Source organism: Helianthus annuus, chromosome 5, assembly GCF_002127325.2.
Source record: "Helianthus annuus cultivar XRQ/B chromosome 5, HanXRQr2.0-SUNRISE, whole genome shotgun sequence".
In the NCBI taxonomy this organism is placed as follows: Eukaryota; Viridiplantae; Streptophyta; class Magnoliopsida; order Asterales; family Asteraceae; genus Helianthus; species Helianthus annuus.
In genome coordinates, this window is record NC_035437.2 from 111,738,751 (window position 1) to 111,763,179 (window position 24,429).

Below are 24,429 nucleotides of genomic sequence, written 5' to 3' on the forward strand. Positions count from 1 at the left end.
ACTTTTTATAATCAAGTTTGACCCGACAATTGACCTAGTTAGAGTGGGAATCAGAGGGTGCCCTTTTAAGGGTTTACTAGTTGTAGGGACCCGTGTGAACACACGGGTAGGTTTAATAACCATCGAAATCAAATATTAAAAAATAGATTATAATACATCATTTAAACTGTTTGTGTTTAGTTACATATCTTTATAAAACAATGTTAAAAACAGTATGTGTTAGTATTATAAGTATAATGATAAAAGTTTTTGTCTACATCTATATGTAAAATATGATGTGAAATTATTTAGTGAATTCACACTCGCATTATACTTATAAATTGATAACAACATCAGGCATAAGTCATAATTGAAGCTATAATACATTCAAAAACAAAGGTCCTCTATCTCTGTTTGAAGCTAATAATTGACCTTAAAACCATAACTGCAAGTGGCGTTGAATTTCTTGGTCTCAATACCCAACCTATCTAAAAGTGAAATTACTATCCAATAAGTTTCAAAACGACATTGAAAAAACAAATCTGGCAGCGTAAGGTGTGGGAACATCGACCCCTGCAATCCTCTCGACTGGTGCATCGAGATAACCAAAGCTATCTTCAACAACAGATGCACTGCAACCAACAAACAAACAATACTCATGTTAGTACTCATAAAATAACTTAATGTTGTAATCATACTTAGCACACTAACTAACTATTTAAAGAAGTTAAATTGGAAAGTAGGTGATACCAGATCTTAGCACCAATGCCATGTTGAGGGAACCCCTCCTCAACAGTGAAAAGACGGTTAGTTTCTCTAACTGAAGCATTGATTGTAGCTCTATCTAGTGGTCGAATAGAACGCAGGTTTATAACCTGTAAAATTGTGCAACTTTCACTTAAATAAGCATTAAATATTTCTATTAAATATGAAATAATAAGCTTTTGGACACATACAAACCTTACCTCTGCATTTATTCCGTCCTTTTCAAGTATTTCAGCAGCCTATAATTGCAGAAGACATTTGCATCAGATTCGCAAAGAATAATAACGCTTGATATAAAGTTTATCTAAAAACAAACTTACATGGTACATTTATTCCATGATATATGCTCAATCCAGGAAACTTTTCCATTTTCTATTTACATGTTAAAAGTTTTTCTTTTTCCTAATTGTGTGTATGATAGTTATGCTTTGGAATATATACATAAATATATATATATATATCATGGGCTAGAGTAATTGTTCCGACAAACCTTAAGAGCATAGCCAACCATGTTCGAGAAAGCTATAATTGTGACGTCTTTCCCTTCTCTTTCAATCTGTGTCTAGTAAATATGGTGAGCCAAATCCAATAAAATTAACAATAAACTTTGAGGAAAATTAAATCTGTTTTGTACAATAGATGCTTCACTTCATGTTATACACATCAATCCTATCCAAAGCATTAATGCTGATGCTAAACCATACCTAAAAATCACAGTAAACAAATAATTTAAAACCTAAATACACAACCAGAAATCACAATTATAAAACAAATCAATAACTTAACAGCTTAGTTAATCAAATCTTCACTTCATACAATAAATCTAAATATAAACAATTATCCCTAAATTCAATGTTCCAGGAATGAATGAGGATCGAGAATACCAGGATTAATACCAATAATAAAAAAAGATTTCTTACCTGATAATTGAAGCTTGAATCTTCTGGATCGAAGATGGAGTATATAAATTAATCATTAAGTATACTAAATCAACAAAACGTAATAATAATCATGAAGTATGAAATTATTGCAAAAAAACGCCTACCAAGCATGAACCTAATAAAGGACAACGGGAATGAGGTTAAACCTTGATGTAAGAGTGTAGCCTAACGGAGTGAGCCATAGGACCAGCATCCTAGAAAATATGACAAAAAAAAGATATCGTAATTACATATCCAAAAATCAATGATAATGTTACAAAATTTAATATATTTTACTGTTTAAAATAACCTGTGGAAATTGGTGTGCACTTACTTGATCACGAAAACGGTAAGACCTTTCAAACTCAATTGAAACCAGTCACAACATGTCACCCTACAAACATTACAGTACAACGTTTAGAAAGATTATAAAAATACAAAATAAAGTTTCGTACATTTAGAACATGATTTACAAATGGATATAAACGAACCTGTTGCCAGTCCATTCTAGACATTTGGTGTTTTTCGGATAGTCCAAAAGAGTAGAAGCTATACATCAGAAACTAAACACATATATGAAATTAAAAAAATATATAATTTAATTTGATCCGTAAACGTGTTAACCGTTCAAAAAATAGAACCTTTATAAAAGTTAAGAGCATGCACTTACTTGATCACGGAAAACGGTAAGAGCTTTCAAACTCAATTGGAACCAGTCCAAGCATGTCTCTCTACAATAATCTAATAAAATTAAATTGTAAACAATAGAAAAAACCAAAAAAAGGACCTCAACAAAAAGTTCCTTTATATTAAACTTCATGCTAAATAGGTCGTGGTCGGGTTCTCAGGTTCATGTGCCTATCACGATTTTCGGATTCGTGTGAGGTTCGACAACAAATCCGCGAACACAACTCATCAAACACCTTAATTATTGTGAACGTTGATAATATTGATTCTAATCTATATATCTATCGTTACTAAACTTAAATAGCAATTTAACAAATGCATTAACTATTATTATAAGCCACATTTCAATCGAACATCATATTATTATCATCAGTAAGGTCAGGAAAACAAACTTATCAACATCCACTACTTGTAGCAGCGACTAAGAATGTCACACATTTGTTATTTAACTTATTTATTTAAGTAAGATACCTGATGAAATCAGCAGTAGTTGCGACTGCACCCATCATCATTAAGAGCCATGTATTATTGCAAAAAAATGCAATATTTATCAATCAATAAATATTAACCATGAAAGGAAAAAAAGATATGTAACCATGTAGCACCATCATCATTAAGAGCCATGTATTACTGCAAAAATGTCACACATACTGTTTTTAACATTGTTTTATAAAGATATGTAACCTCTTCGGTTATCCCCATGATTCTCGTTCTTTTGCTCATATGATCTGAATCTGCAGACAGGTAATCCAAAGAAGGATTTGTCGGAGTTCTTGGATGCTTCAAAGCAGCTACAAACAGATCAGACGGTTCTACACAAAACAAAACATTTATAATACGACTTCGAACGCAGTTCAAGGTTCAATTCGACAGCTTTAACAACTTCTGAAATTCGTCAACCAATTCTAGCTTATAGCACAAAAATTCACATAAAAGAAAAATAAAAAAAATGAAAACAAAAGCAAATGAGCATTGAGATTTTAACAAAGGAACTTCCTAATTTTTTTGTTTTATAATGAAAATTGTACAGTAAATGCATATTCAACATGAAAGGAAAAAAAGATTTTAAAGTACCTCGACATGACTACACTAAGTAAGGACCTCTTGAATTTTCATATGCGACATCGACGACAGACAATAATATAGATCACATGCCACTTTCAAGCTGCTACCTTTATTGCACCCATTTCATCCATTTTTGAGCTCTTGTGCTGCAAAATTAACTACATAACTCAAAGGGCAAATAAGGAACAAAAAACAATCCCACACAAAAAAATATAACGACACAAGTATGATCTATATTTAAAACATTAAAGTGTGTCCGAGTTACCTTACTTTTCTTGTGCCTGTGAATGTCATTGAGATCTTCATCTCCCTCATGCTCCCTTTTCTAAACCCATTTCAAAATAGCATAGTTAATAATGGTGACCATTTATTTTTACTGGGACCCAAATTATATCTTTATCCCTCTTGAAGAAAATATGAAAAAAGTACAAAATCAGTAATAAGAGATTAGTAGCTAACCTTCTCATGATGACTGCTTTTATCCTTCTTTTTTTCCTTATCCTTATCTTTACTTTTGTCTTTATGTCAATGCTTGTGTTTCTTATGTTCTTTATCTTTTTCCCTGTCTTTGCCCTTATGTTTTTTGTGTTTCTTTTCCTTGTCCTTTGATTCACTTTTTGATTCAACATTATTAGGCAGGCATCAAGGGAGTTTGAAAATTTTAAAAGTAAATTCAGATTCGATAAAACTGATTCAAATAAGATTTATTAAAATTTGGTTTGAATTCGCGCCTATTTGAATAAACCAAGATAAAATAAAATTACACTCCTATGTATCAAATGGACTAAAAACAAATAGAATTGTCAATCAATTCAGCCTTAAAAGTTAAAACTCATCACTATAAATAAACTTTCAATCCAATAAGTCCATAAATAAAATATTAAAATTAGAATTTACCATATCAGAACCAATCCTCATCCGCCGCTCGTTTATCACTCGCCGCCGCTCGAGAATAGCAAACTGATTTAAATACTGACCTGCTATGTCGAATGAATAATCGTCGTTCAATTGTTATGTCAGATCTAGTGTTTCAACATAAAAAAACAAAAACAAAAAACAATAATAACTTCAATAACTTCGATAAATGATGAACACATAAACATAGAACACAAACATCATACCTGTTTGTTGATAAACAATAATAACTTCAATAACTTCAACGTAGAAGAAGAACAAACGTGTTGATATCTAGGGTTTGTCGAGGAGTGTACCTGTTTGTTGAATTGTTTGGAGAAGATGATGAATCCAGTAGAGCGATGAATGTGAGGGAGGCTCCATGAAGAATGAAGATCTAGGGTTTTGGATGATCGTATTGTTATTTTGAAGAAGAAAAGAAAGACGAAGGCGGAGGAGGAGAGAGAGCAGATTTTGAAAACCTTGGATTGGTCTCACAAAGAAGAAAGAGAGAGCAAATAGAGAGAGAAGCCAGGGTTTGAAATTTGAAATGGAAAACATTTAATGAACCCTCTTTCTTTATTTTGAATTTCAAAATCAAATTTCAAATTAAAATGATATTATAAGTTTTAAATAAATTGTTATTTATGACATCATCAGATCCTACGTGGCATGCCTGAGAAACTGACACATAGGCAAAATTACATCAGTCTTTAATCTCCTTTTATAGATTATATAGATTTGTTAAATTAATTAATTAAATAAATGAAGTAATAAAATTATGATTATGATGATGTAATAAATACATTAAAAAATCCTAGTTTCCATATCTAAGAGATTGACACATAACCTTTTCTTATGTCAGCACTTAGTCTCCTTATATAGATTATATAGATTACCAACATAATCACCAACTCAAAGCTATTTTTAATTCGAGAATTGATTGGATCATTAGTGATTAATCACTAAGTCAAACCTTAATTACGACGGGTTTGACTTTAGGCCATTAAACTAATAAAACTGAATTAAGAGGGGTTAAGGACACTTACTGAAGTCCTTAGTACGATTAATGATCCTTAGGAAGTGGTCGTGAGCTCCAGGAGTCTCCAGAAATTAAGTTATGAATGATTCCAAGTGAAGTGCCCAAAATGTTACAAATGGTGTTCTATATATATGGATTTTAATCTCATAAGATCATGCCAAACAAGTCTATTGTTGCTACCAGATGATCACAAATGTCCCTATTGCATGAGATCCCATTAGCACAGCCCCTCGTATGTAAAACAAGGCCTTAAAGGCGGTGGAACAGGTTGCACAGGCACCTGTCCTTATTTTCTGTCACTGGCAGGTTTGGGCGGCCCGCGTAAGAGACCAGTAAGGTCTTACGCGGCCAGTATGAGGCCCAGAATCAGGTTATAAAGTTTCAGGAATTGCACTTTAGGTCCCTGGTCCTTCTAATAGTGGTTTTAATATGATTTCTTGCACTTTTAACCCTCTAATTTGACTTTTAAGGGCTCCAAGTCATAACCAAACTTTTTTAAGTTCCCGGTTAGTTTTATGATCACCCGAAAAGCCTTAAATTTCAACGTTGACGCTTTTAACCCCTCACTTACGAATGTTAGCATAACTTTCTCATACGATATCGAAACCTTGTGAAATTTTTATCACTTATTCTAGTAAGCATAATTAATCGTTACAAGGCTTCGGGTTCGTTAAAAGGTCACTCAGAGGTATAAATTAAACATGTTGACACATTTAACCCCTGTGGTTTGTAAACTTTCACTTTCTTCCACAAACGGCTTCATATGATTCATAATTCATTCGTTTAAGGGTATAAACATCGTGTAGGGTCGTTGAAAGGTATAATTATCCAATGTTGACACTTTGAATCCTTTTATACACGTACATTCTTCGTTTGTCAACTTTAGTCCCTCATAAGTAATCTATTACACGTTTAAAGCTCATGGCACGTGTCGATATTATATTGGACATGAATTTTCGAGGTGTTACATCCTCACCCCCTTAAAAGAAATCTCGACCTCGAGATTTACTGAAATAAATGAGGGTACTTCTCTTTCATTGTGGACACTACCTCCCACGTGTACTCGGGACCTCTACGGGCATCCCATTTAACCTTTACAATCGGTACCTGCTTCCTTCGAAGCTTCTTAACCTGTCGATCCTCGATCGACAAAGGTTTTTCAACAAATTTCAGGCTCTCATCTATATGCACATCCTTATGTGATATGACTAGTGATTCATCAGCTAGACATTTCTTCAGATTGCAGATGTGGAATACATTATGAGTACCACTGAGCTCTTCAGGCAAGTTTAACTTATAAGCCACTGTTCCGACACATTCGATGATCTCGAATGGTCCTATATATCTTGGGCTTAACTTACCTTTCTTACCAAATCGCATCACCCCCTTCCAGGGTGATACCTTTAGTAACACTTTGTCACCTACCTCGAATTTTAGAGGTTTTCGCCTTTTGTCTGCGTAGCTTTTCTGCCTATCTCTGGCAGCTTTGAGACGATCTCTTATCTGCACAATCTTGTCTATCGTCTCCAGGACTATATCAGGTCCTGTTAGTTGAACATTTCCAACTTCTGCCCAGCAAACGGGCGTTCTGCACTTCCTTCCATACAAAGCTTCAAATTGTGCAGCTTGAATACTGGAATGATAACTATTATTGTATGAAAATTCGATCAATGGAAGATGATCATCACAGCTTCCACCTAGATCAATAACACAAGCCCTTAACATATCTTCCAGTGTTTGAATTGTTCGCTCGCTTTGACCATCCGTTTGTGGATGATATGCAGTGCTAAAATTTAATCGAGTACCTAGGGATTGCTGAAAGCTTTTCCAGAAATGCGATGTATACCTCGTATCCCTATAAGAGATGATAGACACTGGCACTCCATGGAGAGATACAATCTCATCCACGTACAGTTGAGCTAACTTATCTGAGCTGTGTGTTTCCTTAATAGGTAGGAAGTGGGCTGACTTAGTCAGTCTATCCACTATCACCCAAATAGTGTCATTTCCTCGCTTTGTCTTTGGTAACTTGGTGATAAAATCCATAGTCACCATCTCCCACTTCCAGGTGGGAAGTTCAGGCTGTTGCCGCAAACCTGACGGCTTCTGGTATTCTGCCTTAACTTGAGCAGACGTCAAACATTTGGCAACATAAGTGGCTATAGACTTCTTCAAGCCTATCCACCAATAATTCGCCTTCAAATCCTGGTACATCTTGTCACTTCCAGGATGAACAGAATACTTGGAACTATGGGCTTCCTGAAGGATCACTTCCCTAAGTCCTCCATAGATTGGAACCCATATTCGTCCATTCAATCTTAGGATTCCATCCTTGTCACATGATAACTGTTCTGCAGTGACTCCCAGTTTTTCATTTGGATAGTTAGCTTCCAACACAACTTCCTTTTAAGCGGCTAACAACCTTTCATTCAAACAGTTTCTCAATTCAATGCTCTTGGCATTGATCCTTATGGGCTTCACCCTTTCCTTCCTACTTAAGGCATCGGCGACTACATTCGCCTTGCCTAGATGGTATCGGATTTCACAATCATAGTCATTTAAAGTCTCCATCCATCGTCGCTGCCTCTTGTTTAAGTCCTTCTGAATAAACAAATGTTGAAGGCTTTTGTGATCAGAATAGATCACACACTTAGTACCATACAAATAATGCCTCCATAGCTTTAGTGCAAATACAACGGCACCCAACTCCAAGTCGTGGGTGGTGTAATTCTTTTCATGCACTTTTAACTGTCGAGAAGCATAGGTAATAACTTTGCCCTTCTGCATAAGCACACATCCCATACCTGTGTGTAATGCATCACAATAAACCACAAATTCTTCGATCCCTTCAGGCAGTTTTAACACTGGCGCATTGCTTAACTTTTTTTAAGGATGTTGAAGGATTCTTGTTGTTTAGGTCCCCAATCAAACTTGCTATTCTTGCGGGTTAATAAAGTTAGGGGCGCTGCAATTCTTGAGAAGTTTTCAATAAAACGCCTATAGTATCCTGCCAGACCTAGAAAGCTGCGAATCTCAGTGGGCGTCTTCGGCTCTTGCCGATTCATGATAGCTTCAATCTTAGCGGGGTCCACCTGGATACCACGCTCACTAACAACATGTCCAAGAAATTGGACTTCACGAAGCCAAAATTCACATTTCAAAAACTTGGAATAGAGTTTTTCTTGTTGAAGTAGTTCCAGAGTACATCGAAGGTGCTTCTCATGGTCAACTTGATTCTTTGAATAAATCAGAATGTCATCAATGAAGACGATAACAAATTTGTCCAAGTAGGTCTTGCAGACGCGGTTCATGAGATCCATGAACGCTGCTGGCGCATTAGTGAGCCCAAAAGGCATCACTAAGAACTCGTAATGACCATAATGAGTCCTAAACGCAGTCTTGTGCACATCTTCATCTTTAACTTTCAGCTGATGGTAACCAGATCTCAAGTCAATCTTGGAGAAGTAACTCGCCCCGTGCAACTGATTGAACAGATCGTCGATCCTGGGCAATGGATATCTGTTCTTGATTGTAACCTTGTTAAGCTCGCGATAATCGACGCATAGATGCATCGACCCATCCTTCTTCTTCACAAACAGTATTGGTGCTCCCCATGGAGACGAACTAGGACGTATAAAACCTTTTGCCAACAAATCATCCAGCTGAGTCCTCAATTCTTTCATCTCTGTTGGTGCTAACCTGTAAGGTGCTCTTGCAACAGGTGCTGCTCCAGGAATAATGTTAATTCTGAACTCTACTTGCCTATCTGGTGGTAAACTAGGTAGTTCTTCGGGGAATACTTCGGGATATTCAGAAATGATAGGGATGTCTTCAATCTTAAGCTTCTGTTCATCAATTGTTACCTGTGCTATGTAAATGACACAACCTTTCTTCAGACACCTTGACGCCTTAAGCATAGACACTTGTTCAGGCAAACCATACTGAGTGTCTCACTGTATGGTAAGTAGCTCACCATACGGAGTCTTGATCACCACTTGCTTCTTATTACAAACAATCTGGGCTTGGTTATGAGATAACCAATCCATTCCTATCACTACATCGAAACCAGCTAATTTCAAAGGAAGTAAGGATAATGGAAAGGAGTGGTTCCTAATGGATATAAAACATCCATCTAACACAGTTGAGGCAGTTTCTAAGGTACCGTCAGCCAACTCTACTTCATATTTCACGCTTAAGGTTTTAACATGTAAATTCAACAACTTACAAAACTTATCATCTACAAATGACTTATCTGCACCCGAATCAAATAACACCCTTGCATAAACATCATTTATAAGGAAGGTGTTGGTGCAGTTGTCTGTCGACTACATCTTAGTTCGAGTCTTAGGCTAGGGCTGATTGTATAGTGAACGGAAAACGTGTAATCTTGTAACAGATAGGTCCGCTTATAGGTCATATAGAGAGGTCCGCTTATATGACACCATATAGGTTCGCTTATGTGACACCTTATAGGTTCGCTCATGTGGTCTGTCCATATACGCGAACCCATAAGCCTATATATAGGTGTCATATGAGCGGTTCAGTTGTAACAGTGTGTGCATGTAAAGGCGAAGCCCTGCCAGTTTGTCTTCGGAACTTGTAATGTCAGCAAATTAATAAACGAGACGTTAAATAGTGAAATCAAGCTACACGAAGACCGAATCAATGAATTCCGCCTCTGATTCTGTCTAAGCACTCTTCTGATCGACTCGTCAGGTCGTCAAACGTTCCTACAAGTGGTATCAGAGCTCAGGAGGAAGAGTTCTTACCGTTTAGCTCGATTTTCGCTCAAAAAATCTGATTTCTACACCTTCTTTTCTTGGTTCAGGGAGATTTCATGGTCAGAATTGGGTCAAAATTACACAGATTACGTGTTGTTAGACATAGACAAACCCTTGAAGTTTTCAGACTGAAATACGGACTAAATATGGGTGAAAACATGTTCGAAATAAGATCCGCTTTTACGAACCTTTAGGAGATCCGCTTTTTAGATCAATTAGGTTCGCTCAAAATAGCAGGTTCGCTCCAAACTACAATTAGATTCGCTCAAAAGTATGGATCAGGTCCGCTTATCTGATTATCTGGGTTCGCTCTTAAGTCATTTTCTAAAGGTTCGCTCCAAAGTGCTTGTGAGGTCCGCTCCATTGTACATCAAATAGATTCGCTTTTAAGAACATCTTGTGGTTCGCTCATTGAGTTGTGATCAGGTTCGCTTGTAGTGATTAAGTCTGGTTCGCTTATTGGGTAGTGATTTGGTTCGCTCTTGTGTACAACACTGGTCCGCTTTTGTGTCACAATAAGAGAGGTTCGCTCCAAGTGCATATAAGCTGGTCCGCTTCAGTGAACATCATCTGTGACTATTGTTTAAAATTTTTGAAAACCAAAACATGAATGATGGTTATTGGAGTGAAAGAATAAGAAAGTGTTTGGAAAGAGAAGCCAAGAAAAAAGAGAAAGCTAATGAAGAATCTGTGAAGAATGAAATTTCATGTTCTGAAACAGTGTGCTCCAAATGCGACAACTTCAAGACTGAGAATAACAAACTCTTGAAAAATGCGGAAAGTTTGACATCGGAAGTCAAGAAGTTGGAAGACGAGAAGCAAACTGATATTAAACAGATTTTTGTGTTTCAGGAAATGTGTGAGAAACTGAAAATTGAAAATGACAAACTATTAAGTAATTTGAACAGTTTGACATTTGAAAACAAGAAGTTGAAAGAAAAAGAAAAAGTTTTTGAAGAGAAAATTAAAGTTTTTGAAATTGAAAAAACAAGAAGTGAAAAAGAATTTCAAAATCAAATGAAAATTCTTGAAGATGGGAGAAATGTTTTTAGTCAAAACAACATTGAAAAGCAAAAATTGATCAATTCCCATCTACAGAAAATTATTAAACTTGAAAAGGAAGGTGAATTGGCTAGAAAGAAAATTGAAGAGTTAGAAAGAGACTTTGAAAGCAACAAGAAATCCTCAGAAAATGAAGATTTCTGGGTTGAGAACAAAAATCTGAAAGCTAATGAGACAAAATTTCAAGAACAGATAAAAGTTCTGGAGAATGAAAAGTCTGTTCTTGAAAACATGAAAATTGAGAATGAAAATTCAATCAAGTCTCATCTTGGTAGAATATCTCAGCTTGAAAAAGAAGCTGAGAATTCCAGAAACAAGATTGTTGAACTTGAGAAGAAATTGATAGGTTTTGTGACTGCTTCAGATAGTTTGAAATTTCCCTGTCCAAAACCAATCAATTCCGTTCCAATAAGTGACAATGTCACAAACTTTGACAATGTCAAAGTTGAGGATTGCGATGAGAAATCTGATGATGTAAATGAAAAATTAGAAAAACAAAAATTTTTTTTTAAATTAAAAGAAAAATTTCAGAAAACTGTTCTTCAATCGACTGAAAAAGGTGAATGTTCTAAACAAAGACCTTTGAAGAAGAAAGTGGAACAGAAACAAAAGGATAATAAAAGTTCATCAGATCGATCATTCAATCGTAATGAAAAATTACAAAAAGTAAAAAAATGAAAACTCAAAAAGTGTTGGTAATAAGTGGTGCAGGTCGGACCACAGTGCTCAAAAGCCAAATCCAGCAAACTTGAGGAAAGAATATCACCAAGCCAGACAATGCTATGATCTGAGCGTTTGGTGTGAAAGTGGTATACGGTATGATAACAGAGTGTGTTACCGATGCGGTTATCAAGGACGTATTGCTGTTAACTGCCGGAATTGGAGTTATGAGACCAGAAGATGCTACAATTGCCAAATCAAAGGTCACTTGCCAGAGAATGCCCAAGGAAATCGAATGACAGATTGAGGGTTAATTCTCAGAGATTGGCAAAGATTCCAGTCAAAGTCAAGCCCCATGAACAGAAGGTTCTAAAACCTAAAGTTCAAGATCAGACAAGTCAAGAAAAGAAAGTTAAACTTTCACAGGGGCAAAAAGACAGACTGAGGAAAAAGAGAAAGAAGGCTAGAGAGTATTTGGAAAAGATTTTGTCCTCGGGTTCATCCGTTGGAAAGAATAAGAGTTCTGATGAATCAATTTCCTCGGCTGCAAAGTCAAGCAAGATGAGTTCATCAGATACAAATTTGAGGACAAAAGAGAAAAAGAAGAAGAAGAAAATGGTCGGCGATGAATCTGACAGGTCAAAGTCAGACAAGCCACCTGCAGGCAATGATTCTGGTTCGTCGAAGCCAGAGGAGCCATTGGTTGAGGTAAAAAAGGAGAATTCAGGTTTAACAATGGATGATGCAAACTTTCCACCATTGTTGAACAAGAATTCGAAATCACCCAAGGACCGTCAGGCTTGGGTGAATCTGTTTAAATAGAAAAACCTGACTTGCCGGAGATTCCAAGTTGGTATCGTGGATCATGAATCGGCATCCTTCTAAATCTGTGTTTGAGGTTTTGCAGGACTTGCCGGAACTCCCAGGTTTGTAAGCGAGGAGTAGGAAACGGCACCTTGAGAATTCAACCAAAAGATTGTAATTGGTTGAAAAACAGGTTTGAAAAGCTTAATTGCTAAATCTACAAGTGGTTGTATGTTTGTGGTTGTTAAAAGTGGTTCAGAATGAGAACCAGTTGATCTTACAAGTGGTTAAATCAAGGTCATTAAATTGAACTTGAGTTAACTATTATTCAGAAGATTGGTAAAACAATGTGATGATTGGATCCCCAATTTTACAAAAGGTAAAAACAACTAAACTTATTTTCCGAAAAAACCATTCTGATTAAAACAAACTTAAGTGTTTTGAAATCATTATGGGAAAATAGTTTGTTGTGAGGGGGAGTTCTGATGTTTACGCCATGTGGATGGAGAATTGATGCGATTCTCATCAAGTTGTCAAATTTGTACAGTTTGTTTCAAATTTTCCCAGAAAATCAAAATTGAAACATATTTTGATTTTAGGGGGAGAAAAATTTTTTAAAAAAATAGAAAATTTGAAAATGTCAAAAACATTGAAAAATTAAAAATGAGTTTTGGTGCAAATAGGGGAAATGATAGTACATCAGCTAGACTGGCACAGTACGCTAAAGATTTGTAATGTATAAATGCAATTAAGCAGTCTCGCTAAAGATGTGTCGGTAGGTTTTCACAGAATTAGTAGATCAGTTTGGGATATAAACATAAATTTCACTTGCGTCTATGTGGGGAACACCTCCAGGATATATAGGTAACCCCTGAAATCCTATTTGAAGGGTCCCGTATTCTGAGATACTAGGTCTTTATGCTCAGTGATATCTGGGGTATTATCCCGGGACTTCTGCTGTATGGAAGTACTGACCTAGTCCCCGGATAATACTTTCTGCAAAAAGCTTTGAAATATAAGCTAGCCCTCAGCAATCTGATTAAACAATAAAATTGATAATCTTTGCTGTTGTAAAAAAGATCCTCTAAAGGGGACCCACTTTAAAGTCGAAGCCGTCATCTCTCTGCGTATACGGAAGTATCGACCTGAGCTCTCACGGCCCTCGCACATAACCCCTTAACAGATATCAGCTGTGGTATACTCACCTGTAAGACTGAATACTGGGGTCTGGATACGGGAGTATATACTGAGGTGGGACACATGTAGATGTTTAAGTTCTAAAACACTAAATCTGTATTTCGAACAGGTTGAACATTTTGTGAGAACTTAAGTGGATTAATATATCGACAATCAACGTGAACTGTTTAAAAGCTTAAAATGAAATAACAGCTTAACGGTGCTAGTGTTTAGTCAAACAGCTGATATGATCCTCTTGCACGAACTCACAAAAATATGTTTGTATATATTTCATTTCTGCATTTTAATTTTTGCATTTGTGTTTCATATTTGAAAAATCCAAAAAGATTTTCGACAACTGATGTTGGAGAGCTGAAATTCAAAATCTCAAAGGCCAAACAAGATGAATAGTTGGTTTGGTTAAAGTGATTTGAAATGGTTAATCAGATTTTGGATAGTTTAATAAATTGTTAAATGTGAAAAATTCTTGAATATTCTTAAATGATTAGTTGATTCATTAAGTTGAATCACAATTGTGTTTGTTTGTGATAGATTGTTTGAGTTGTGCAGGTTTCTGATCCTGTTGCTACGGAAAGCCAGGAGATACATCAGAACCTGAGAAGAAGTTTAAACTGATAAAGCCAGGAGTTGATTTCGATGGTGATAACGATTTCCAGACGGCGATCCCAGCATGATGATAGGGGGAGTCTGATGATAGTTAGAGCCAGAGAAAGATCCAGGTACTTTATTCCAGGAAGAGTTCCTGAAGAAGACCGATCAAGATTAAAGAGCTGTCAATGTTTGAAGACTCTCACTGAAGATTCCGTCAACATTCAAGGGGGAGTCTGTTGGTGGAGTTGTCTGTCGACTACATCTTAGTTCGAGTCTTAAGCTAGGGCTGATTGTATAGTGAACGGAAAACGTGTAATCTTGTAACAGATAGGTCCGCTTATAGGTCATATAGAGAGGTCCGCTTATATGACACCATATAGGTTCGCTTATGTGACACCTTATAGGTTCGCTCATGTGGTCTGTCCATATACGCGAACCCATAAGCCTATATATAGGTGTCATATGAGCGGTTCAGTTGTAACAGTGTGTGCATGTAAAGGCGAAGCCCTGCCAGTTTGTCTTCGGAACTTGTAATTTGTCAGCAAATTAATAAACGAGACGTTAAATAGTGAAATCAAGCTACATGAAGACCAAATCAATGAATTCCGCCTCTGATTCTGTCTAAGCACTCTTCTGATCGACTCGTCAGGTCATCAAACATTCCTATAGAAGGTACCTGTTATCACATTATCATCCTGAACTGCTTCCCGTGCATCCATTCGAAAGACCCTAGCATTGGTCTTTTTGGCTTCATCAGGCTTTTTGGCATACTTTGGGCAATTTGACTTAATATGCCCCTTCTCATTGCAGTTATAGCACGTCGCATCCTTTATTTTCTTGCAGTCTAATGTCTTGTGCTCAGAGGACTTGCAAATCCCACAAGCTCTTGGCTGTGATTGGGATTTCGATTCGTACCTGCATTTACCCAGATGACGTTTCTTGCATACTTTACACTTGGGCTTTTCACCCGACTGCTGATCATCCTTTCTAAATCCGGAACTCTTCTTATGGTCAGAGTTTCCTTTTGTTTCTTGCCTGAGCGATGTGAGTTATCATCCTCACTTTTTCTCTTCCCTGCATCAGCATTTCTAAGCGATCTTTGCCTGACCGCATCCAGGGTAAGAGACAAGGATAAATCAGCTGCTGACCTAAAAGTAGCAGGTCGAGATGCCTTCACGCTGGCTTTGATCTCCGGGGTTAAACCCCCAATGAAACGAGCTATTCGCTTGGGTTCTGTTGTTACTAAATATGAAACAAGTCGAGATATGGTATTGAAGTTGGTGAGGTATGCTTGACAGTCTAAATTTTTCATCACCAAAGATAAGAAGTCGGACTCAATCTTCTCAACCTCATGTTGAGGGCAGTAATTCTCCTTAATAAGAGCAACAAACTGATCCCAGGTCAGATTGTAAAGTGGGATCTTTCCGGTAGCTTGGATCAAAGACCTCCACCAAGCTAATGCTTCACCTTTGAACGACTGGGATACAAACCTCACCACATCCCTATCAGCGCAACCACTGATGTCAACCACAGTGTCCATTTCATCCAACCATGTCATACAGTCAATAGCTCCTTTTTCCCCAGTGAAATCCCTGGGTTTGCAGGAGACAAAATATTTATAGGTACAGGTCCTTGTACGTGGTTCACGATCAAATACAATCTTCTTTGATGGAACACTGTGCTGATTCAAGGAGTGTCGATCATCATCCTTCTTCGGCTCATGTTGTCTAGAGGGTGGCTTACTGTGAGCCTCAGAATGAGTCTTAGGGTGAGATTTGGAGTGGGGTACAGATGAGGTCTTACTATGCGTACCACTCGATTCCCTAAAGTGTCTATCCACCGCTTTGGATACAGCGGTATCAATCAATGTTCGGAGCTCTTCTCTGGTTATATTGATCCTAGTATTCTCATGGTTTTCCATAGGGTGACTGTTAACTTCATCTGACTCAGCCATGTAGCTTGGTTGCTACATAAAATGATGACAATAATTTATTTAGAAGTTTATAACAGTACTATCATTCTTGCTGATTTATTAACCATGGTGTTAATAACCATATTGGTTAATTTGTTAAATATATTCATTCAGGATTTTGTTATAATAATCCCTTGTTATAGTTAAGACATAATAATAACACTAAAGGCCAAGTCACAGCGACAAATTTAATTTATAAGCCAAGATTTTATAGAATCGGGGCATTAAGGCTTGAATCAAAGTTCATTACCTTTTCTTGACAGGGAGTCGTAGACCACAACTGTCTTTAGTCTCAAAGGACATTAATTATGGCTCGTAGGCACTACACCACTAATGGATGTTTAATTAATATATAAGGAAAGGATTTTGAAAGAATCCAATATAAAGATGACTTATGTGATTTTACCGAATCACATTTGCCAGGAATGTTAACATGTTTTCAGATGTTAACAAGGATCTGAACCTTAATAAGGACTACCATTTTGGCCCTGTCTTAAAATGACATACAGGCTAGGTCTTGCCTTTAAGATTTTGTTATTTATATAATGGCAGATCTTATAAAAGGAATGAAAATTTTTATTTATTTCATATTTTATGTTTATGCATATAATTGACAAAAATGAAATTTTAAATTCAAAATTCCACCACAATTTAAAAGAGTACATGATTGCCCTAAACGGGACTTCTAACAGAATAAACTTGCCCACGCAGGGGCTACACAGAAATGACATGCCCACACAGGGGCTAAACTGAAAATACATGTCCTTGCAGGGACTGACTACAGAAATAGATGTCCACGCAGGGACTTGATTTAAAATAAGGAAATTTCAATATAAATAAATAAATAAGGAATCTTCAAAAATCCCTTTTCTTGCTCTTCCCCTTGATTAAACTTGCTAAACCCTTGAGAAAACCTCGGTTTGTCCTACGCTCTTCTTGGACTTCCCGCTCCACCTGGCTCAACCTTTGGAGAATCTCCTGCTGTTATGGCGGCTGGATCTGCGGTGGCTGCGGCTACTGCGGCTGTAGAGGTTGAGGAGGTGGTGGGTACTGATACCCATAGTCGGGTATCCAGTGGTCCAAGGACCCCCATAGGGTCCTTCAGGATGAAGAGCATTGTAGTCCCATGCTACCTGGTATGGGTCAACATCAGCATAGTTGTAGTTGGTATGGGCCGGCTGCTCAAATGGGTTGTACGCCGCTGAACCGGCGTATGCAGGAATTGGGTTATCATAACCCATTGGTGGCGGCGCGATAGGTGCAGAATCCACCTCAGAGACGGGGTTTGAAGGCCCTCCCATCTGTGGGTCTTCATAAAGTGGCGGGTAATGACTGCCACTTAAGGGTTGAGGGGTGCTGATACGGACTCCCCCTCGCACGGACATCCGTGCATTTGATTTTCTCCGCCTCAGTGGCTCCGGAGGCGGCTGCTGAACTGGTGGTGGTGGTGGCAGAGTGACTGCCACAAAACGCGAATCCTCGGAAGGATCCTGTTGTTGCTGCTGCTGATGGTAGGAGGGAGTAAACACCCAATCATATTGGGCGAATCTCGCCTCATAGCTGTCTGGACCACGATAAGGTGATCCATGAAAGGATGACCCATCCGAAATCTCGATGGGATGAGTAGGAGTTCCGGACGGTGGCTCGGCAGGATCGGTGTCTTTGTCCATGTCCATGGCATGGTCGCCGGAGAAATGGTCCTCTGGTCCCAATGGGTTAAAACCCACTGGTTCTTGTACCTAATTGGCCGGGTTGAACCGGCTCTGGAAGTAGGGTGTTGGATCATTGAAGGAGTGGTGTGAGTTTGAGCATTGGAGAGGGATGAAGGAAGGATGTGAGTTGTGGGGCTCGTTTTCTGAGTGTGGCCCAAAGGAGTGGTGATACGACGGTGACGAACTTAGCGAGACAGATCACCTCGCTGGCTCCAGATACGTCCTCCAGTGTTCCTGAGGACTTGTGCTCATGGTGACTGATGGGGTTCGCCTGTGAGAAGGCCCGGCTTCATGGTCGTGGCCTGTGATTGGTGCCTTTCCTCTTCCTCTCCTGAATCTTGGTGGCATATTTGATCCTGTCAACATAAACAAAGATAACAACAAAGAAAACATATAAAGAATAAAATAGAACAAATTAGGATTAGTCCTAAGTTCTTTGTCTAGACTCGGAAGTCGAGGAATGTGCAAACTGTGTCATTGAGATTAAACATAAAAGGCTAGTGTTTAATTCACTCAATGTTGACTCTGATACCAACCTGTCACACCCCGATATTTCCACATATTACCGGCGGGCCCGGTGGGGAGTATCGTGACGTAGTTGATATCGTCATAGTCAAACAACACAATTTAATGCACAGCGGAAGCAAAAGATAATAACATTACAAACCGAATGAAAATATCAAAGTATTACACACATAATGTAAAGGATCCACAGGCGGATCAAATATAAAAAGGATCATTGTTCAACAAATTTAAACATCTAAGCTTGCAAGATTCTTTATTAATGCTAGGAGTAGCCAGCCTATTCCGATTAGTACCTTCACTTAGCCTTTTTGGAAAATACGTCAGTTTACACTGGTAATACAATTAACTGACTCATTTTGAAAATGTTTAAGAAAATTGATTTGAATGCACAAGGCACAAAATATATTTTATAACTTGGGATAATTATTTATATATAAACTTGCAAAAGAATTACATGTTTGTTATACGTTCAGTAGCCCGGGCTGAATACCGGGTTAAAGATTAATAGACACACCACATGATATAATCCCGCGGCGAGTTATTCTCTAACCGGCGGTTATACCTTTTTATATATATGCACCGGCAGATGTATGCCTACACCCCGTGCTAAGGTCGTGGCCATTTCAATGAATGATGCCAAGGATATCCGGGACATGGTCATTAACCCCCCAAAGGCTTTAAGCAAACAAAACAGTTTAAACGGGTCCATCTCAATGAATTAACCTTTATACGATTAACAATTCAATGCCCGACCAAGCGGTATTTTATATACCGTACCCCAAGACCGTATAAGGGAAAATAAGTTAAAAGTATTTACCTGAGCAAGTATATATCACAATCAGCGAGTGCAAGTAGATTTTACTGGGCTCCTAATCTGGAACGAAGGTTTTTAATAACCTATTAGATTCCTAACGGGTCTTAATTAAGCCTAAACTTAGACCGGTTAGTTTTAAAGGAAGAAATACGGTTCAAAACGCAAGATTAAGCGAAGACCGGAATAGAATGTGATTTGGACCCGACAAGTTTGAAGACTTGTATAATATGGATAAACTAAACACATTCTGGATTTTGAGACAAAAATGATAAGGTTTGACCTGTTTCGGTCAATTTATGCAAACTAGTTACATAAACCGAACCGAACGCGAAAAATGCGTAACGGGTAACCATAAGAGTCATATACAGGTTTCTTAAGTTAATATGCCTTAAACATGTTGTGATATCAGTAGGATACCTTCCATTATGCCCAAAACGAATTTAAACTTAAATTAAGCCCCGTAGGGGTATTTTGGTCATTTTAAAGGTTATAAAAGAGATTAAATATTATTCTGATGTTCAGGTCTGATTTGATCAGTAAAAATACTTAATTTAATAAGTTATATTAGTAGGGTATTGCTTATATGTGAAATGTATCATTTATAACCAAACTATGCACCGAAGGGGCATTTTGGTAATTTCACATAAGCTTTAAAGGTCAAATCTAGAAATCTGAGTTTAAAACTTTTGCTTACTGTTATAATATAAAAATTTACTAAAAATATCAGTAGGTGTTAAGTCTTATATATTTAAAATAGTTTTAGCTCATACTATGCGTTTAAAACGCGTAAAAAGACGGTTTTAAGCGATTTTCGGGTTTTATAAGAAAAGCTGATATTTTATCATTCCAGAAGTCTTAAAATATTTTATTTATCATATAAAATCAGTAGCAAAAGGTTTGGTATCAAAATGTTATGGGAAAACTCATTTTATTCAAGAAAAGGTATAACCGACAATTACCGAATCAAAGCTAGAACCCTATGTTATGCTCAGCCTAAAAATAAATAAAAATCTTCAAAAATCCCAAAATATTATTTTATATCAGTGGGTAAAAGATTGGTGTCAAAATTTGGGTTTAGATAGGCTATATGCTAATAATGTCGTTTAATAAATAAAAAGCTTTTCATTTACGCTATTGAGCATAACTCCTAATTTAGACCTCAAACTGATGTCAAATTTTTAGGGCAAGTGTATAAATCAGTAATAAAGGTTTCTATTCTTTCACATTTTCAAAAATCTCGTTTTAAGGTCAAAAGGGCATAATAGTCAACATTTAGGCATATAACGGAAACATGCATACGAATCGGATAACTAAGGAACCAAGTTGTATAACCTCAGAGGGTTACACTAACCTATAACCTGGTCCTAATAGAGCTCTAAGGCATTTCTAAAATATGCTACATTGGGTCAGAACTGAAAGTCAAAGCAAAAGTCTACTTTTGCGACTTTCGGTTCCGAACCGAGCTTAAACTGAAAATTGCCGGGTTGAACATGTTTAGACATGTTCTTACATTAATTACCAAGTTATATGAGTGATAAAACAGGTTGCATGGCTTCTACATTGCTAATTATGTGTTTATTTGAAAATTAGCTTTCTGTTGACTTTTTATAATCAAGTTTGACCCGACAATTGACCTAGTTAGAGTGGGAATCAAAGGGTGCCCTTTTAAGGTTTATTACCCACATAATTACCAACTCAAAGCTACTTTTAATTCGAGAATTGACTGGATCATTAGTGATTAATCACTAAGTCAAACCTTAATTACGACGGGTTTAACTTTAGGCCATTAAACTAATAAAACTGAATTAAGAGGGGTTAAGGACACTTACTGAAGTCCTTAGTGCGACTAATGATCCTTAGGAAGTGGTCTTGAGCTCCAGGAGTCTCCAAAAATTAAGTTATGAATGATTCCAAGTGAAGTGGCCAAAATGTTACAAATGGTGTTCTATATATATGGATTTTAATCTCATAAGATCATGCCAAACAAGTCTATTGTTGCTACCAGATGATCACAACTGTCCCTATTGCATGAAATCCCATTTGCACAGCCCCTGGTATGTAAAACAAGGCCTTAAAGGCGGTGGAACACGTTGCACAGGCACCTGTCCTTATTTTCTGTCGCTGGCAAGTTTGGGCGGCCCGCGTAAGAGACCAGTAAGGTCGTATGAGGCCCAGAATCAGGTTATAAAGTTTCAGGAATTGCACTTTAGGTCCTTGGTCCTTCTAATAGTGGTTTTCATATGATTTCTTGCACTTTTAACCCTCTAATTTGACTTTTAAGGGCTTCAAGTCATAACCAACCTTTGTTAAGTCCCCGGTTAGTTTTATGATCACCCAAAAAGCCTTAAATTTCAACGTTGATGCTTTTAACCCCTCACTTACGAATGTTAGCATAACTTTCTCATACGATATCGAAACCATGTGAAATTTTTATCACTTATTCTAGTGAGCATAATAATCATTACAAAGCTTCGGGTTCGTTAAAAGGTCACTCAGAGGTATAAATTAAACATGTTGACACATTTAACCCCTGTGGTTTGTAAACTTTCACTTTCTTCCACAAACGGCTTCATATGATTTATAATTCATTCGTTTAAGGGTATAAAAATCGTGTAGGGTCGTTGAAAGGTATAATTATCCAATGTTGACACTTTGAATCCTTTTATACACGTACATTCTTCGTTTGTCAACTTTAGTCCCTCATAAGTAATCTATTACACGTTTAAAGCTCATGACACGTGTCGATATTATATTGGACATGAATTTTCGAGGTGTTACATCCTCACCCCCTTAAAAGAAATCTCGACCTCGAGATTTACTGAAATAAATGAGGGTACTTCTCTTTCATTGTGGACTCTACCTCCCATGTGTACTCGGGACCTCTACGGGCATCCCATTTAACCTTTACAATCAGTACCTGCTTCCTTCGAAGCTTCTTAACCTGTCGATCCTCGATCGACAAAGGTTTTTCAACAAATTTCAGGCTCTCATCTATATGCACATCCTTATGTGATATGACTAGTGATTCATCAGCTAGACATTTCTTCAGATTGCAGATGTGGAATACATTATGAATACCACTGAGCTCTTCAGGCAAGTTTAACTTATAAGCCACTGTTCCGACACATTCGATGATCTCGAATGGTCCTATATATCTTGGGCTTAACTTACCTTTCTTACCAAATCGCATCACCCCCTTCTAGGGTGATACCTTTAGTAACACTTTGTCACCTACCTCGAATTTTAGAGGTTTTCGCCTTTTGTCTGCGTAGCTTTTCTGCCTATCTCTGGCAGCTTTGAGACGATCTCTTATCTGCACAATCTTGTCTGTCGTCTCCAGGACTATATCAGGTCCTGTTAGTTGAACATTTCCAACTTCTGCCCAGCAAACGGGCGTTCTGCACTTCCTTCCATACAAAGCTTCAAATTGTGCAGCTTGAATACTGGAATGATAACTATTATTGTTTGAAAATTCGATCAATGGAAGATGATCATCACAGCTTCCACCTAGATCAATAACACAAGCCCTTAACATATCTTCTAGTGTTTGAATTGTTCGCTCGCGTTGACCATTCGTTTGTGGATGATATGCAGTGCTAAAATTTAATCGAGTACCTAGGGATTGCTGAATGCTTTTCCAGAAATGCGATGTATACCTCGTATCCCTATCAGAGATGATAGACACTGGCACTCCGTGGAGAGATACAATCTCATCCACGTACAGCTGAGCTAACTTATCTGAGCTGTGTGTTTCCTTAATAGGTAGGAAGTGGGCTGACTTAGTCAGTCTATCCACTATCACCCAAATAGTGTCATTTCCTCGCTTTGTCTTTGGTAACTTGGTGATAAAATCCATAGTCACCATCTCCCACTTCCAGGTGGGAAGTTCAGGCTGTTGCCGCAAACCTGACGGCTTCTGGTATTCTGCCTTAACTTGAGCAGACGTCAAACATTTGGCCACATAAGTGGCTATAGACTTCTTCAAGCCTATCCACCAATAATTCGCCTTCAATTACCATATGATGGGCCTTTATTATCTCATCTATTCTTCGCGGATTATGCTCTTATTATTGGGGAATGGGATGTTGATAATGTTTTCAATATTGTTAGATTGCTGCGGTGTTTCTACGTTTGTTCTGGTTTGAGAATCAACCTTGATAAATCTGGGCTCTTTGGTGTTGGGGCCGCTTCCGCATAAGTGGCTTCAATGGCTGGGTTGGCCGGGTGTAGTGCGGATTCGATCCCTTTCAAATATCTCGGGCTTAAGGTGGGGGCGAATATGAATCGTATTAACAACTGGAGACCGATTTATGATATCTTTGAGTCCAGGTTAGCTCTTTGGAAGTCGTCTCTGCTGTCTTTTGGGGGAAGAATTACACTTATTCGTTATGTCCTTGAGTGTCTCCCTTCATATTACTTCTCGCTTTACAAGGCTCCGGTTCAGGTGATTGCGGATTTGGAAAGGCTTATAAAGAAATTTTTGTGGGGAGGTTCGAGTGATGTTAGGAAAACTCATTGGGTGGCTTGGGATAGAATTGCTTCCTCTAAGAAGAGCGGAGGGGTTGGGATTAGTAAACTTAAAAACATCAATGTTGCTTTATTAAGTAAGTGGGGTTAGAGGTATAAATGTGAAAAGGACAACATGTGGGTTAAGGTTGTGGATGCGATTCATTCGAGTGGATCGCATTGGGCGTTTCTCCCGGTTAAGAAGTCGTGCAGTGGGGTGTGGAACGGTATCGTTTCTGTCATCACTAAGCCCGTCGTTGGCGGCATAGTGCTTCGGAATTTCTTTAGAGGGATTGTGGGTAAAGGTGATCGGATTTTATTTTGGCTTGATCCTTGGTTGAAGGAGAAGCCTCTGAGGGAGTTGTTTCCGAATCTTTTCGCGTTGGAAGTAGTTAAATCCTGCTCCGTGCGATATCGGGTTGTGGGTGATTGGATTTGGAAACATGATCCGGA

At 37.8% G+C, this 24,429-nt stretch overlaps 1 protein-coding gene and 1 long non-coding RNA gene across 2 annotated transcripts; both read right to left on the bottom strand.

The window, feature by feature from the left end:
- Positions 1–480: 480 nt before the first annotated feature.
- Positions 481–1,329, bottom strand: LOC110939019 (pyruvate dehydrogenase E1 component subunit beta-1, mitochondrial-like). Its single transcript, XM_022180930.2, has 4 exons — positions 1,235–1,329; positions 945–983; positions 730–854; positions 481–611 (listed from the first exon to the last, which is right to left on the bottom strand). The coding sequence occupies exons 1-4, from the start codon at positions 1,253–1,255 to the stop codon at positions 497–499; spliced, it is 300 nt and encodes a 99-aa protein (XP_022036622.1). The 5' UTR covers positions 1,256–1,329; the 3' UTR covers positions 481–496.
- A 1,645-nt stretch (positions 1,330–2,974) lies between these two features.
- LOC118492240 lies at positions 2,975–3,799 on the bottom strand. Its single transcript, XR_004892755.1, has 3 exons — positions 3,682–3,799; positions 3,426–3,562; positions 2,975–3,163 (listed from the first exon to the last, which is right to left on the bottom strand). It is a non-coding gene; the product is annotated as an uncharacterized LOC118492240 (long non-coding RNA).
- Between the last annotated feature and the right edge of the window lie 20,630 nt (positions 3,800–24,429).